This window comes from Stenella coeruleoalba (genome assembly GCF_951394435.1).
Source record: "Stenella coeruleoalba genome assembly, chromosome: 17".
In the NCBI taxonomy this organism is placed as follows: Eukaryota; Metazoa; Chordata; class Mammalia; order Artiodactyla; family Delphinidae; genus Stenella; species Stenella coeruleoalba.
Genome location: NC_137163.1, coordinates 67,014,090 through 67,031,742, shown reverse-complemented (window position 1 = coordinate 67,031,742; position 17,653 = coordinate 67,014,090). Strand labels below are relative to the sequence as shown.

The 17,653-nt window shown below is 39.4% G+C and overlaps 1 protein-coding gene across 1 annotated transcript in view; it reads left to right on the top strand.

Annotated features, from left to right (window-relative positions):
- The window catches only part of LOC307176407 (uncharacterized protein C8orf34 homolog), a 333,767-nt gene that overhangs the window by 181,955 nt on the left and 134,159 nt on the right, over positions 1–17,653 (top strand). The window contains 1 exon segment of the mRNA XM_079902445.1: positions 3,264–3,399. Within this exon segment, the coding sequence (XP_079758571.1) occupies positions 3,264–3,399 (136 nt within the window).

Here is a 17,653-nt window from a genome sequence, read left to right as displayed (position 1 = left end):
AGCAACTTTTCTCTGTTGTATCTCCCAGCAGATGAAATCTTATAGTTGAATGTCATGAAGAGGCTGTTTAAGATGTTTGAATGCAACATTAACCTGTCAGTGATAGGACTGAGTGTAGTCCGTGGGTCTCTTGCAACATTTTGCGATGTCTACATGCATCAGGGCAGAGTATAGAATTGTAGGTAAAATCCTGATGCACTTGGGCCTTCCAGTAACTAGTTCACAGGGAAATAAAGAATGTGTTCTCTAGGAGTGGACCATATTGGCATAAGGATGGGTGGGAGTACCTTTGACCAAGGGAGCTCAAGGACTTCTGAAAGTTTTGTTAATTTCATTTCAAGATGTCATTGATTCTTTTCACCTTTCAGAAGTTTGTAGGTGATAAGAGCAGTGTGGTTTCTGAGTAAAGGGTAATACTTTACAGAGCTTTTTTTTTTTTTTTTATAATATTTCTTGTGAAGTGTGTGTCTTGGTCACTTGATATGAAAGTTTATATTCCCAAGATTGGAATCACAAAATCGACCAGCTTTTTAGCAACTGTAAAGATTATAGCTTTTTGGCAAAGAGATGTTTAAACTCACTCTGAAATTATATAGACATTCGATAACTAAAATATATTCAAACCTCCTGAAAAGTGAAAGCTATATAAAATACATCATGAGGTGTTCAAAGGGCCTTCGAAGCTTTGGTTCCTGGTCATTTCCCACATTCACAGGTTCTCTAGAGTTATGCTGTTGACAAGTCCATGCGACTTAAAATTGACCTCAGCTGTCTTTTTAAAGTTTCCCCAGCCGTGTTGATTTAAGATAGTAACCAATTTATCTGTACCATGATGAGTAGTTTCATGGAGAAATTTAGCTAATATCTATTTGACACCATATAGTGCCACTACGCAGCTGTCTTGGGAGCACCAGAGATGATCTGAGTGAAGCTAGAACCACTTTTTTTTTCCATTTTTCTTTTCAAAATGAGGAGCTAAATATTGATATTTTATAATGGTTTCTTTGAATTCCTTTAAGGATTCATCCTTTAAGAGTTTAGATAGGATCAAAACCGTTGCTAAGGCTGCTTGTTTGGCAAAATGATCTGCTGGAGTATTTCTTTTAGCTTCCATGTTATTTCTTTTTCACAGCAGCTACCTCTTTATGAAGTAAGAGGGCATCTAAAAGTGTGTTAAACATCTTGTCCATTTTTGATGGGGGTTCCAGCAGAGATGACCCTTTCTTTCCAAAGCATCCCAAAGTCATGGTTTTTCTAAAAAAACATGCCTGATATATATTTACTCTGTGGTCTTTGGCTATAGTAGACAAGCTCAAGGAAGTGCAGTGGCTTTGCCCTTTGGGCTGATTTTTCCCTCGGGTAGAGGACTGCATTCTACAGGCAAGCTTAAATTGGTGTTAGCGTGTTCTGCTCCAGTTTCAAGTTTGGAGGTATGATCTGTCAACAAATAACATTAGGTCAGAGTTTTCAATGGGAGTCCTTAAAAACACTGAATGAGGTATAGCAAGTTCCTAACTGAGCTAAGAAAATGTTAAGGTTCCCTTCCCCTGGTGCAGGGAGGAGGGTGGGCAAGTCAAGGTGTCTCAGTGGTGAATAGTAGTGTGATGGGGAGAGTCTAACAGAATCTCATGGGAGGCTAATTAACTAAAGTGTTGTGTGTTCTCAGGCAGTAGTACTGTCTGTGCCGCATGACATGAGGAACCATGAGAAGAGAGGGGCGCTTATAACTAGTTAAGCAGAAGCAGCGGGTTTTAAGGGGCTACCCCACAACAAGGGGACTGTACGTTTACAACCAGGTCAAGGTGATGAGTTGTTTTTGACTCTCATAAAGTTTAAGTTGAACCTCTAAGGACACACCCAGATTGCTCATATGCAAGTAGATGAAGGGATTTCATTTGGGGTTGCCTGTGGAGGTAGTGTGTTGACTAATCTTCTTCAGATAACAGAAGGTCTGTTTATGACTTAGACTAGTCACAATCTCAGGAAAATTTGGCACTTGTTTGCCATATTCGGTTGTTAGAAACAAAGTTCAGCTGAGTAGATGATTCATGAATCAGGCAGCCTCCGATCTAGCAGGAAGAAAGGAGCTCCAAGGAGCTGTACAAAACTGAAGACTTTTATAGACAGAAGGCAGTGGATGCAGGATGCTATACTAGCAAACAACAGGTTGGTCGTGGCAAGGTCACTTTCCTTTAGGGGACAGCAGGGGTCTATCAGGCAAGTTAACTCACTAGTGCTGACCAGGTGATGCCTGATTGTTTAGGATTCCGTTGCTGAGAGAGCTTAAACTGTGATTAAATTAAGTATCCGTTTGGTAACGTGGGCTTAGCATAAGCAACTTTGTTATGGGCCTGTTGTCCTATTTCTAACAGTTAGAAATCCTCTCGATCGTTTTGTGAGAGGCCTAAGATGTTTGGATTGTCTACTGCCTTATCAGGAAAGAGCGATTTCCCTTCTTATATAGGTAGTAACCTCAATCGTGGATTATGTCTTGGCAAAATTATAATTGATCTTTTGAAACTTTATGTCCCTCTTTCGCTAAGGCTGAGAGCAAGTAAATAGAATCCTTTTTACAAGACTCCCTATCCTCTGAATAAAGCAGGAGATCATGTACAAGTTGTATCAGGACTAAATTACAAGAGAAATAGACGTTTTAAGTGTTGATTGAGGGCCTGGAAAAAATAGGAGGCTTCAGTGAACACCTGGGGTGTGACTCTCCCGGTATACTACTGTCCTCCCAAGGTGCAGACAAAAAGGAACGGTTTAGAATGGAAAAAGAGAAGGCTTCAGGTATATTCTGATTGGAGGGTGTTGGATGGGGAGGCTCAAGGCAGGCACATTAGAAATGAATGACCTTGTGTAATTGGTTTGGGAGCATAATTTGTCTTCCTCTGGATTGTTCTTAGTTGGAAGGGGGCAGTCACTGACTAACTCCTGACCATTTGGGGCCAATTGCTGTAGAGATTATGTGGGTGGTCACAGCAGAAGTTGTGGATCCACGTCCCACAGTCATGTACGGTCTGCCCATCGTGCAGACAGATTCATCTCTCACCATTTTGCTCCTGTAAATCTTCTCATATAATTTTCTCCAACTACATCTAGAAATAATTGGAAAACGAATTGATGCATGAGGGAAGATTTTTGCAAAGTGGAAATGTAATGTTTTGCTAACGAACTACTGGGAGATATCTGAAAACCTGGACTTTTCTTCTTCATTCTATTAGAGTTAATTTTTTTCTCTGCAATTGTTTATGTTGTTACAGAGGATCTTGATGATTTAAGAATGGAGGGAGTAACTACCCTGGTACCTTCTGGGAACAAATTTAACCAAGGTCGAGCTACTCACTCTGCTGAACCTCAGGCCAAAGTCACACTGAACATCTGTTCAAGGTGTGCCAGGTAAAGCAAATAATAGGTATATCTTTGTATAAACATGATGTTGAATTTTTTAAATCTAAGCTTTTGATGCAATGCGTGTACTCTTCTGTGCTGACATTGACAAGGGAGTTAGTTGTACAGTTTATCCCTGTGCCCAATGCCACTCAGACCGACAATGAATCAAAGAGTTTAGATTGTCTTTACTTCACAGCCGGAGACTATTTTAAGACTTTCTGTCTCTGAATTTCATTTGCTGTCTGCCCTTCTGTTCCTTTTCAAAAGAAGATTCAAGGGGCTCTGAAAGTTCAAAGCCACTCTAAAGCACCTGCATAAAGGCCAGTTTGCCCAGGTACAATTTTAGATCTGATATTATTGGCCTCTTAACATGCCCCACATCCTATTCACGTCCTGGAAAGAATTTAATCAGCTTGATGCCTTTCAGTTTTGGCAGCTGAAAGCAATCCTTGCATACACTGTATGTGGCCAAAGAAGTAGCTTAAGTTACTGCCAAGTCAGCTCCCAGTGCTGGTCTAGCAGAAACTCACCAAATAGCTAGAATTCATTCTTTTGTAGGAACAAAATCTCATTTGCAAAGAGGCTTTTAAGCCTGTTTAAACGATAAAACAAGCCTTCTAACCCTTATGTAAATGGCGCAGATTAGCAAGAACAATGCACTGGCTGGCCAGTTTTATCTCCTTTTCTTTATGTCGCTGCTGTTCTATTGTACAGTTTGAGAGGGGATTAGTGGCTTGGAACTGGGTGGGGGGGAAGTGTAGGAAAATCAAATCAGATTTTTGTAGCTTTTCCTTGCCTTTACCCCTTTGGAATTTTAATTTTAATTGTCATAGGCTTAGAAGAATAAAAAGAAATAGAAATAAAAATAAATAGAAAATCAGGGGATATTATTTGAGACCATTAAGGGAAATGGCATAGCACAGTGAAAACACCAATGGAAACGTTGCTTCAGACAAGTAATATTTGCGTGGATTGATTTTTCGATGAGGGCTGTGACCAAACCGTCTAACATTTATGTGATATTTAGGCATCGTGAGTGTGCAAGGTCATCTATGGAAGAGTTGTTTGGCAGTTTAAAGGAACTTTGTAGTATATTTGTACATTTACAGTTTGACTGGAGAGGGGTTGGTGCTTGGTCCTTGGTCCTTCATATTATTGGTAGAAGACTGGGATATGAGGTGTTTTCTTTTTGAAAGGAAATCCTATGCAAACGGTATGTTTTAATGAAGTATTGAGGACTTGAATTGGCAAAGGGCCAAACCCATTCATAGCCCTAAATTATTTACATTTAGTTTCCCAGTGATAAGTTAGATTATAAATTACAGGCCACCTGCATTTAAGGTAAACTCCTACTGAAAGTTTTGAATATTCAACTGAATAATAATCAGTTACATTTATTGTATTCTTTCTATGTTACCCAAGTACACAGCTAGTGAGTGGCAAAACACAGTTTCAAACCCAAGCAATATAGCTTGACAGTCTGCCTGCTTAGTCGTTTTATTGTTTTGCTAAACACCAAGCTATTGTGTGAAGTTGAAGAAGGAAGCCTAAAATAGATAGAAATGATGAGCTACAAAGAGGTTTAGGTGTCCGAAATGCTTTGAGTTCATGATTGCCTTGATGGAGAATAAAGCAATACTGTACTTTCAAAAGCAAGATTGATTCAGGGAAATCAATGGGAGAAGTATGGTGGAAGACACTAGGCTGTTGAGTTTAGAGCAGCTGCTGTAGCCAGAGTTTAGAGTGGAAGAAAAACTAAGATCAGTTGTCAAAAACTATGAGGAACCTGAAAATTTACTCTATTTGCAACCTAATACTGTTTTATGATGCTGGCAAAAGACACGAAACTCCTGGGTCAGCGACCAAGGACTTACTACTCATGACAGTAACGACTGTCAGAGTATTGGCATTTTCATTGGTTCCCTGAGCCACAGATCTCATGGGATGACACACAGAGGACAGCAGGTTACAGTATATGAAAGGAACACTGAGTTTAGGAAACCTGAATATTTTATATGAAGTTAGCACTGCTCTAGAGAGAGACCCCATAGCTGTCTTCCAAGGCTGTTTGCTTGTACATCCCCAAACAGATGGTTGGAAAGAAAGGCTGTCAGTGTCTCTGCTCATAAGATATGCAGACACGTGAGAGATTCATGGAGAACTGTCTCCCAGTACTATTTAGAGTGGACTGCCTCTGTGATGCACTGATGTAGTTATCAGAGTTTTCTGCAGTTAGTTGTCAAACATCAATTTGTGTTGCTGGCTCACCTCTTCTAGTTACAAGTAAGGCTTTTAGGACTGTGAGAATTAGACTTTTTAAGCCAGGGCTGAGCTGTTATCTGAGGCAGAAGTCAGAAACTGGAGGACTGTGGGTAGTGTCCAGTTTTGTATCCACATAATATTTTAAAAATACCACTGGAGGGAACCTTCAAGATGGCGGAGGAGTAAGACGTGGAGATCACCTTCCTCCCCACAAATACATCAGAAATACATCTACATGTGGAACAACTCCTCCAGAACACCTACTGAACGCAGGCAGAAGACCTCAGACTTCCCAAAAGGCAAGAAACTCCCCACATACCTGGGTAGGGCAAAAGACAAAAGAAAAAACAGAGACAAAAGAATAGGGACGGGACCTGCATCAGTGGGAAGGGGCTGTGAAGGAGGAAAGGTTTCCACACACTAGAAGCCCCTTCGCGGGCGGAGACTGCGGGTGGTGGAGGGGGAAAGCTTCAGAGCCGTGGAGGAGAGCACAGCAACAAGGGTGCGGAGGGCAAAGCGGAGAGATTCCCGCACAGAGGATCGGTGCCGACCGGCACTCACCAGCCCGAGAGGCTTGTCTGCTCACCCGCCGGGGCGGGCGGGGCTGGGAGCTGAGGCTCGGGCTTTGGAGGGAAGACCCCAGGGAGAGGACTGGGGTTGGCGGCGAGAACACAGCCTGCAGGGGGTTAGTGCACCACGGCTGGCTGGGAGGGAGTCCGGGAAAAAGGTCTGGAGCTGCCGAAGAGGCAAGAGACTTTTCCTTCCCTCTTTGTTTCCTGGTGCGTGAGGAGAGAGGATTAAGAGCGCTGCTTAAAGGAGCTCCAGACACGGGCGTGAGCCGCGGCTATCAGCACAGACCCCAGAGACAGGCATGAGACGCTAAGGCTGCTGCTGCCGCCACCAAGAAGCCTGTGTGCGAGCACAGGTCACTCTCCACACCTCCCCTCCTGGGAGCTTGTGCAGCCCGCCACTGCCAGGGTCCCGTGATCCAGGGAAAACTTCCCCGGGAGAACACACGGAGCGCCTCAGGCTGCTGCAACGTCACGCCGGCCTCTGCCGTCGCAGGCCCGCCCCGCACTCCATGCCCCTCCCTCCCCCCTAATCAGCTGCTCCTTTAACCCCATCTTGTCTGGGCCAAGAACAAACACCAGAAGGTGACCTACATGCAGAGGTGGGGCCAAATCCAAAGCTGAACCCCAGGAGCTGTGCAAGCAAAGAAGAGAAAGGGAAATCTCTCCCAGCAGCCTCAGGAGCAGCAGATTAAACTTCCACAGTCAACTTGATGTACCTGCATCTGTGGAATACCTGAATAGACAACGAATCATACCAAAATTCAGGTGGTGGACTTTGGGAGCAACTGTGGACTTCGGGTTTGCTTTCTGCATCTAATTTGTTTCTGGTTTTATGTTTATCTTAGTTTAGTATTTAGAGCTAATTATCATTGGCAGATTTGTTTATTGATTTGGTTGCTGTCTTCCTTTATATATATATATTTTTTTTCTTTTTTCCTTTTTCTCTTTTTGTGAGTGTGTATGTGTATGCTTCTTTTTGTGATTTTGTCTGTATAGGTTTGATTTTACCATTTCTCCTAGGGTTCCGTCTGTCCGTTTTTTTGTTGTTTTTTTTAGTATAGTTTTTAGCACTTGTATTCATTGGGTGATTTGTTTATTGGTTTGGTGGCTCTCTTCTTTTTTTTTATTACTTTTTAATTTTAATTATTTTTATTTTAATAAATTTTATTTTATTTTATTTTTTTATTTCTTTTTTATCCCTCCCTTTTCTTGTGAGCCATGTGGCTGACATGGTCTTTGTGCTTTGGCCGGGTATCAGGCCTGAGCCGCTGAGGTGGGAGAGCCGAGTTCAGGACATTGCTCCACCAGAGACCTCCCGAGCAATGTAATATCAATCGGTGAGAGCTCTCCCAGAGATCTCCATCTCAACACTAAGACCCAGCTCCACTCAACCACCAGCTAGCTACAGTGCTGGATACCCTATGCCAAACAACTAGCAAGACAGGAACACAACCCCACCCATTAGCAGAAAGGCTGCCTAAAATCATATTAAGTTCACAGACACCCCAAAACACACCACCAGACGCGATCCTACCCACCAGAAAGACAATATCCAAACTCCTCCACCAGAACACAGGTACCGGTCCCTTCCACCAGGAAGCCTACACAACCCACTGAAACAACCTTACCCAATGGGGGCAGACACCAAAAACAACAGGGACTATGAACCTGCAGCCTGCAAAAAGGAGACCCCAAAGACAGTTAAGCAAAATGAGAAGATACACAGCAGATGAAGGAGCAAGGTAAAAACCCACCAGACCAAACAAATGAAGAGGAAAGAGGCAGTCTACCTGAAAAAGAATTCAAAGTAATGATAGTAAAGATGATCCAAAATCTTGGAAATAGAATGGAGAAAATACAAGAAATGTTTAACAAGGACCTAGAAGAACTAAAGAGGAAACAAACAATGATGAACAACACAATAAATGAAATTAAAAATTCTCAAGAAGGAATCAATAGCAGAATAACTGAGGCAGAAGAACGGATAAGTGACCTGGAAGATAAAATAGTGGAAATAACTACCACAGAGCAGAATAAAGAAAAAAGAATGAAAAGAATTGAGGACAGTCTCAGAGACCTCTGGGACAACATTAAATGCACCAACATTCGAATTATAGGGGTCCCAGAAGAAGAAGAGAAAAAGAAAGGGACTGAGAAAATATTTGAAGAGATTATAGTTGAAAACTTCCCTAATATGGGAAAGGAAATAGTCAATCAAGTCCAGGAAGCACAGAGTCCCATACAGGATAAATCCAAGGAGAAACGTGCCAAGACACATATTAATCAAACTATAAAAATTAAATAGAAAGAAAAAATATTAAAACCAGCAAGGGAAAAGCAACAAATAACATACAAGGGAATCCCCATAAGGTTAAACGCTGATCTTTCAGCAGAAGCTCTGCAAACAAGAAGGGAGTGGCAGGACATTTTTAAAGTCATGCAAGGGTAAAAACCTACAACCAAGATTACTCTACCCAGCAAGGGTCTCATTCAGACTCGACAGAGAAATTAAAACCTTAACAGACAAGCAAAAGCTGAGAGAATTCAGCATCACCAAACCAGCTTTATAACAAATGCTAAAGGAACTTCTCTAGACAGGAAACACAAGAGAATGAAAAGACCTACAATAACAAACCCAAAAGAATTAAGAAAATGGTAATAGGAACATACATATCGATAATTACCTTAAATGTAAATAGATTAAATGCTCCAACCAAAAGACACGGACTGGTTGAATGGATACAAAAACAAGACCTGAATATATACTGTCTACAAGAGACCCACTTCAGACCTAGGGACACATACAGACTGAAAGTGAGGGGATTGGAAAAAGATATTCCATGCAAATGGAAATCAAAAGAAAGCTGGAGTAGCAATGCTCATATCAGACAAAATAGACTTTAAAATAAAGACTATTACAAGAGACAAAGAAGGACACTACATAATGATCAAGGAATCAGTCCAAGAAGAAGATGTAACAATTGTAAATATTTATGCACCCAACATAGGAGCACCTCAATTCATAAGGCAAATACTAACAGCCATAAAAGGGGAAATCGATAGTAACACATTCATAGTAGGGGACTTTAACACCCCATTTTCACCAATGGACAGATCGTCCCAAATGAAAATAAATAAGGAAACACAAGCTTTAAATGATACATTAAACAAGATGGACTTAATTGATATTTATAGGACACTCCATCCAAAAACAACAGAATACATTTTCTTCTCAAGTGCTCATGGAACATTCTCCAGGATAGATCATATCTTGGGTCACAAATCAAGCCTTGGTAAAGTTAAGAAAACTGAAATTGTATCAAGTATCTTTTCTGACCACAACGCTATGAGACTAGATATCAATTACAGGAAAACAACTGTAAAAAATACAAACACACGGAGGTTAAGCAATACACTACTAAATAACCAAGAAACGATAGAACTACCATATGATCCAGCAATCCCACTACTGGGCATATACCCTGAGAAAACCATAATTCAAAGAGTTATGTACCACAATCTTCATTGCAGCTCTATTTACAATAGCTAGGACATGGAAGCAACCTAAGTGTCCATTGACAGATGAATGGATAAAGAAGATGTGGCACATATATACAATGGAATATTACTCAGCCATAAAAAGAAATGAAATTGAGTTATTTATAGTGAGGTGGATGGACCTAGAGACTGTCATACAGGTTGAAGAAGTCAGCAAAACAAATACCGTTTGCTAACTCATATATATGGAATCTAAAAAAAAACAAAAAAAATGGTTCTGAAAAACCTAGGGGCAGGAGAGGAGTAAAGATGCAGACAAAGAGAATGGACTTAAGGACACGGGGAGGGGGAAGGGTAAACTGGGATGAAGTGAGAGAATGGTATGGACATATATACACTACCAAATGTAAAATAGATAGCTAGTGGGAAGCAGCCACATAACACAGGGAGATCAGCTCCGTGCTTTGTGACCACCTAGAGGGGTGGGATAGGGAGGGTGGGAGAGAGACGCAAGAGGGAGGGGATATGGGGATAAAAGTATACATATAGCTGATTCACTTTGTTATACAGCAGAAACTAACACAACATTGTACAGCAATTATACTTCAATAAAGTTGTTTAAAAATAAATAAAAATACCCCTGGATTAATTACTCATTTACATGAAAGTTGGGGTTTCTGTCTTCTCTTCAGAATGCACACACGTGACAACATTGGGCCCACATTCTCTAATGGTTTTCCAGCTGCAGCTTCCCTCTCGAGTCCCTTAACCCCAGTTGTGCTTTAGTTCACCTCTGGTTATCTTTCCCGCTTCCCTCATTTACTCCACCTATCTGAAGTCTGTAGGTCTTTGTTTGTAACCTCTGATTTGTAGAAACTCTAGAACTCCAAAGATAAGCAGGGAATCAGTACTGGAGGGTGCAGGTTGAGGTACATGGCCAGGCCACTGGGAGAGGAATCTGGAGCCTAGAAGGGGCAGATCGTAGTCTCTCAGGGTTTCAGGTTAAGGGGTAGGGTATCAGGTTATGGGGTAGTCGGGCTGTAGTCTTACAGTGACCAGGTAATCCTTCAGAAGTCAGATGGAGTGAGCTGGTCAGAAGCCTAGCACTGGGGACTAGACCAACATGGAGAAAATGATTGTTTCATTTAGAGAACTGTGCCCATTCCCACTGCTCTCTTTGTGGGCACTGGTACCCAGCCTGGAAGATAATGAGAGATTATATGGGATTCATAGAGGGAGCCCAGACATTGGATTTGGGGCCTTGGACCAAGATTTAAGTCCAGATCTCCCTGGATTGGAGACAGTATGGTGCTAATGGATAAACTGGATAATTAATGTTATGTCAGATACTTACCAACACCTTTCAAGAATTTACAACAAAGGTAGAATAGAAAGACCACCTACTTTCAAGTCTGACAAAGGGATCTAACATTCATACTCTAAATTGTCTAGTATGTCATCTTGGGGATAATTATGCAAAGATTAAAAAAATCTGACCCCTTGTCTGTGAAATAGAGTTCGCCTGTTCCCGGAGATAACCTCTAGGGATGACTGAGAGTACTGAGCAGGATAATGTATGCAAAGGCGGCCAGCAAAGTGTTCCAGTGCATGGCTCTCAAGGAACTGGGGGTTTCTCATCTCTTTCTCCCCACGCATTGGGATAATTACCATGTACATACTTAAGCAGTTTAAAATACTTCAAGTTTTTTTCCCATCTTTTAGAAAGGCCCACATTAAAGTACTCAGGTATTGAAAGAAAAAGCCTCATTTTCCTGACATTCAGGAATTTTCTCCTGTGTTAGGCTTGTGACTGACCCGGGGAGAAAACTGTTGTCCATTGTCGAGGACAATAAGACAGTGTAGGGTGGCAGTGTTTTTGTTGGTTTGTTTCTTAGAGTTTCGTGGTCAAGAAATCATTTTTCCCATAGAACTGGAGGAGTAAAATATAAGTAAGTTTAATAGATGTGTTGTGATCTTGAAATACTACCGTAGCCCCAAGATACCCAGGAGTCACTGAGACTCAAGTGATGTTCAGAGTTTCTGCAAAGAACCCATCAACGATCAAGTTAGTGAAAAGAGGTGCAGTCTACTCTTTAAATTGTCATTTTCCTCAATCTCTTTTTTTCAAATACTGCACCGCTCGTGAGCTACTTACAGGGTCACAGTATGCAGAAGTGAGTTTGCATATATGTCCAGAACATTATTGCTCTTATCCAGCTGAGGGCGTACAGCCAAAGGCCACAGAGCCCTTCTCATTCAGAACCTGACTGGAATACAATGATCTGTAATGAGACTAATACATTCTGCTGGGAACGATTGAGGGATGTAAGATATACATGACCATTGGAAGGACTTCCGCTTTCCAAGAGATCAGAAAAAGAGGAATTCAGCCCACATTAAATTGCTGTGTAAAGTTTTATGTGCAACAAAGTGACTAAAATATCAAGAATGTCAAAAAGTTTATTGATTAGCATGGTTACAAGAAATAAAAAGATTACAATTTTTTTTTTCGTAAATATTTCACACACGGTTAGAAAAGTGCAGATGGAAGAAAGCTTGTTTTCAAGCTGGAAAATTATTCCAGGGTAATATTACTCCCATACCTCTTAGCGACCTTAATCTGATGTGGACATTGCTGCAATCTGTGTGATTTAAACAAAGAGATGACATCATTTGGCAAGTGGAGATACGCATAGTTAATAGATGTCTGACCACCAAGATGTATGAAGATTCTAACCCAGAATATCTCAATTCTCCCTTCAGATCATAAGGGAAAGAAGCCATTACAAAACAACAATTTTAAGTAAACAAAGAATTTTCTCTGTAGGATAGAGTAGTGTCCTTCTAATTGTTGAGTTTTTACATTACAAGGTAGATTTTTAATATATTCAGCAAGTGTCTTGGCTTGACTTTTAGAAGCTTCTATTCCTGTGGCTAAAAATCCTTGAATAGCATGGACAAGATAAGTTTAATTTGTTGCCTAGGGGTCACACTAAGTCATATCAACTGAAAAGTAAAATGTCAGTAGGTCATTAATGCAAATTATCAGTAATTATCAGAAGAACTTTTGTGGTTTTAAAAACTAGTGGTTTGCAAAACTGTGAGTTTCAAATTGAATTTCTCTATTAAATATCCCGAATTTTCTTTTTAAGATAACAGTTAAGATACCAATAACAAGCAGACAAATGCTGATACCAAGGCACGAATTACTATTTCAGTGAAGTTTATAAGCCATTTTTCTGGAAAGACCACCCATTAATTCTGTCCACGCACTGCCCTTCTGAGGAGTTAAATCTTGTTTTTGTGGACTCCTGCCAGGGCATTCCGGGTGGTAAGATGCTATTTGTTTTTGATTGTGCAAGTGTTTGCATTCATTCATGCCTAATATCAATAGTGCACAAAAAAGGAACGGAAAGCCATTTTAAAAGAAATTGGATTATAGAGAACATACAGTGATACTGGCTCAGAAACTACAGCAGGAGACTGTTAGGAGAAACTTGTTTCCAGACAGCCTGCTGATTTTTCACCGATTTGCTTCATGTCATTGTACCAAAAATTGTTCGTCATTTCTCCGAAACACCATCTGCTTCTGCTTTATCAAATAAACATAAAACTAAACTCAGTAGAATTGGTGATAGGATGCTGAAGAAAAGAAGAATGTCAGAGCTTGTAAATGTGAACGAATTTCAAACTATACGTTTAGGATTACTAGTTGACTTGAGAAAACCTACGTAATTAATCATACATTATATTTTGTTTCACTTCCCCATGCATTTTTTCTTTTTTTTTTTCAACTATTTTTATAAGGTTTATTTTCAGCAAGTTCCCATTGGAAAAAAGGGTGAGCAAAACTGACATAAATGAAAACGGATAAGGACAAAAAGTACTGCTATCATTTGTTTAAGGTTAAAAGTTTTCCATAAAATTGACTTCTACACCTAGAGGATTAAAGGTCCCATTTGAGTGCTGAATACAGTGCACCACCTACTGCCATGTTTTAAGTGACAAAAATGTTTAATTTGAACCGAAATGAATTTATGGAAGACTCGCTCTGTGTCAGGTGCTGTGATAAACTCTGGAAATAAAAATTAGTACCGCTGACCACGAGGAACTTATATTCTAGCTGGAAACAGACTTGGAAAAAATAAGTGCAACCCAAAATGTCAGATGGTGATAGAAAAAATAAATCATGGTAAAATGGCTCAGCTATGCAGCTGTGATTGATTGTTATTTTATAGGGGCTTTTGCTTTGGGAAAATCAATACCCTTGGAGAGATTGATATATGGTTTTCATTGTTCATTCTGTGTGAGAGAAGAAATGAGACCAACACACACCAGCCAGAAACTGGGGACCACTTCATCTCAGTTCTAAACACATTAACGTCACAGTTTTTCTTTTATTTATAAATTGATCCAAGATCCTCCCCATCTTCACTTCTTGTAGTGGTTGCTTTGTGATTCGTAGGGGAGGGAGGGCCTTGGACGCAAGCACTTGGGTGCATATGCACACAAACACACACATAATCGAAAAAGCCATTTTCTTGTTATGTGACAAAGAGCTGCAGCTTTAAAGCAATAGAGGCTAGGGTTGGAATCTCAGCTTGCCCACTGAACAACTTTGGGAAATCACTTAACATCTCTAAACCTCAATTTCTCATTTATAACATGGGGGTAATAATTTCTGCCCGTGGGATCATAGCGGACTAGAGTGGTTAGCTCAGTTTGAAGCATAGAGTCTACTCTGGGAAAAAAGTATTTCAAGATAAAAATAATTATATACATTTCAAAAAAAGTTAAATATGCATTTGAAATTCAGGGAAGTCACATTATGTGCTGAGAAAAACAAAAGGAGCATCAAGTTCAAGGTCTATAAAAATGTTCAACGGTTTAGGGAGTAGAATATTACGGGTAATATTGGCTGATTTTGCACTAAATACATAGAAGTGTTTTGATTATAGAGACTTTTTCTCATCATTTTCCTCATAATTCCTCTCTCTGTGCCTGTACCAGTCTACATATTTATTTTATCTATCTATTCATCCATCCTATAAACCCTTTCCAAGACCATGATGTAAGAGACACTTGAAGGAAATGGATAGCAGGAGAGGCAGGGAAAGATGATCTTCTAGTCATCTTTGCTAAGCAGCAGCAGCCTTGAATGACAGCCAAAAACTGTGAACCCCACAGTCTGTATTAGTACACTGGTTTTCAAGTTCATACCAGAACACCTGAGGTTATTATTTCGGCATCTCCATTTAGTTTGTCAAGCCTGCTGTGGTCTTCAATCAGGGTAACCTCTTTTTCCTTTATAGACTTTTTGGGCCTTTCATATCATCTGTGCTTTATAGAAGAGTCCTTTTGGGGAAAGCCGCCCAGAGAATAAGCATCTTAGCATTAGGGAATGGGAACAGCATATTGCCTGGAGAAAGTCAATGTTCTCAGTTTGCAGGTGGGAGAAGATTCCTAACTTTCCAATGGGACGTTAAGTAGTACCCATGGACTGGCTTCCCCACATCCTAACAGGTACAGTAGGGCAGCACACACAGTAAGAAGTAACTGTGTTAGAAAATCTAGGAACAAATAAAGTATCAATATTTGTTCTTGTCGATGCACCCTGCCTCCTTTACCCAGTGTGTCCCTGAAAAGGGTGCCTGAACCAGCTGAAGGAGGTGGACCAGCACACTTCATTCCTGTTCTTTTATCAGCAGATGGACATTGGGTTGTTTCCACTCCTGGACTATTATGAACAGTGTTGCTATGAATATTTCAGTACAAGTTTTAATGTGAACATACTTTTTCATTTCTCTTGAGTATATATCTAGGAGTGGAATTATTGTGGCATATGGTAATTCTGTATTTACTTTAAAGGAACTGCCAAACTGATTTCTGAAGTGGTTGCACTGTTTCACAATCCCACCAGTAATGTATGAGAGTTCCAATTTTTCAGCATCCTCACCAACCTTTGTTACTGTTTCTTTTCATTTTGTTTTGTTTTGTTTTTTTAAATATTAGTGATCCTACTGGGAGTAAAGTATTATTCCATTATGATTTTGACTTTCATTTCCCTAATGATGTGATGTGGAGAGACTTTTCATGTGCTTATTGGCCATGTGTATATCTTCTTTGGAGAAATGTTTATTTCAATTCCTTATTCATTTTTAATCGGATTATTTGTCTTTTTATCATTTAGTTGTAGGAGTTATTTATATATTCTGGATACTAGACCCTTATCAGATACATAGTTTGCAAATAATTTCTCCCATTCTGAGGGATGTATTTTCACTTTTTTAATGGTATACTTTGAAGCACAAATGTTTTCAATTTTGATCAAGTCCAACTTACCTATTTTTTCTATTGCCATGTATGCATTTAGTGTCATATCTAAGAAACAATTGCCTAATTTAAGGTTATGAAGATTTATACCTGTTTTCTTCTAAGAGATTTATTTATTTATATAATGTATGGATACTTTATGCATCCATAAAGTACCTTTTTAAAAGAATTTAATTAATTTATTTATTCATTTTGGCCACGCTGGGTCTTAGTTGCTGCACGTGGGATCTTCTTTGCACCATGCGGGATCTTTTTTAGTTGCAGCATGTGAACTTTTAGTTGTGGGATCTAGTTCCCTGACCAGGGATCGAACCCAGGCCCCCTGCATTTTGGGAGCATGGAGTCTTACCCACTGGATCACCAGGGAAGTCCCTCTTCTAAGAGATTTATAATTTTAGCTCTTATAGTTAGATTTATCATGCATTTTGAGTTAATTTTTATATATGGTATGAGGTAGAAATCTAATTTCATTCTTTTGCATGTAGATGTCGTTATCCCAGCACCATTTGTTGAAAAGACTATTTCTTCCACATTGAATTATTGTGACACCCTTTTCAAAGCCAAGTTAACTGTAAAAACTTCCTTGCTTTCGGATGTAATATCTTCAGGTTTATCTTATGCCTTCTAGCATCAGACTTCGGATCAGCCATTTCTCCAAGGATCCTTGTTTCCTTTCAGTAGAAAATTTGTAGTAGAGAATAGATTCTGCTCACTAGGGTGCATTATGGGAGTGGCATTGCTTTTTGGCCATTTTACTGAAAAAGATTAGGACAGAAATGTACTTTATTAAATAAAAATGTCTATAAGACAGGAATTCACATTGATATTTCCAATCCAATTATAGCAGTATAGTGTTCCTACTTAAATTCTTGATTCTAAAATTGAAACTTCTTTTATTGAAAATCTTTACTTACAACAAACTATACAATTATTTATTTGCTGTACTAACAACTCAAGAAAATAGATCACAGATAAAATATAGGGTGCGCCAAAATTCTTAGTGCAGTTCTAAATTGTTACAGATTAAAACTGCACTAAGACCTTTGGAATAACCTGTACAGAGTTATGCAAACAATAAAACTACTGAATTAGTTTTGGAAATTCTATGTGGTTTCTTTTTCTTTTAGATTATATTGATTACAACCAAAGATTTGCAGTAAAGTTACTTGTTTTAGAGACTACAATGTCACTAATTATGCCTTATTCTGTGTGGCAAGATAATAATCAATAGTCAGTGAATAGTTGGTTCCATTGTTTCAGTTCTAATACCCTAAAAGACTTCTGCTTTTAGCTACTAATCTTTTCTTGATGGAGATTGTCAACCACTGGAGGAAGGGTCCAGCTTTAAATAGAGAATTGGAAAAATACTCTAAAATTATGTAACATGGTTTTATTTGGCCACCATCAGGTCCATCCACAATGTTTTAATACATAACTATACATTCAAGATTCATATATATTATTTTTGCCTGAATAAAACAATTCTGTTTCATATTATTAAACTTCTAGAAATTTAGAAATAATAATTTAATTTTGAGCAATTTAGAATTACTATACCTTCATTCATTCAGTACTTTTTAACTTTACTAAATCCT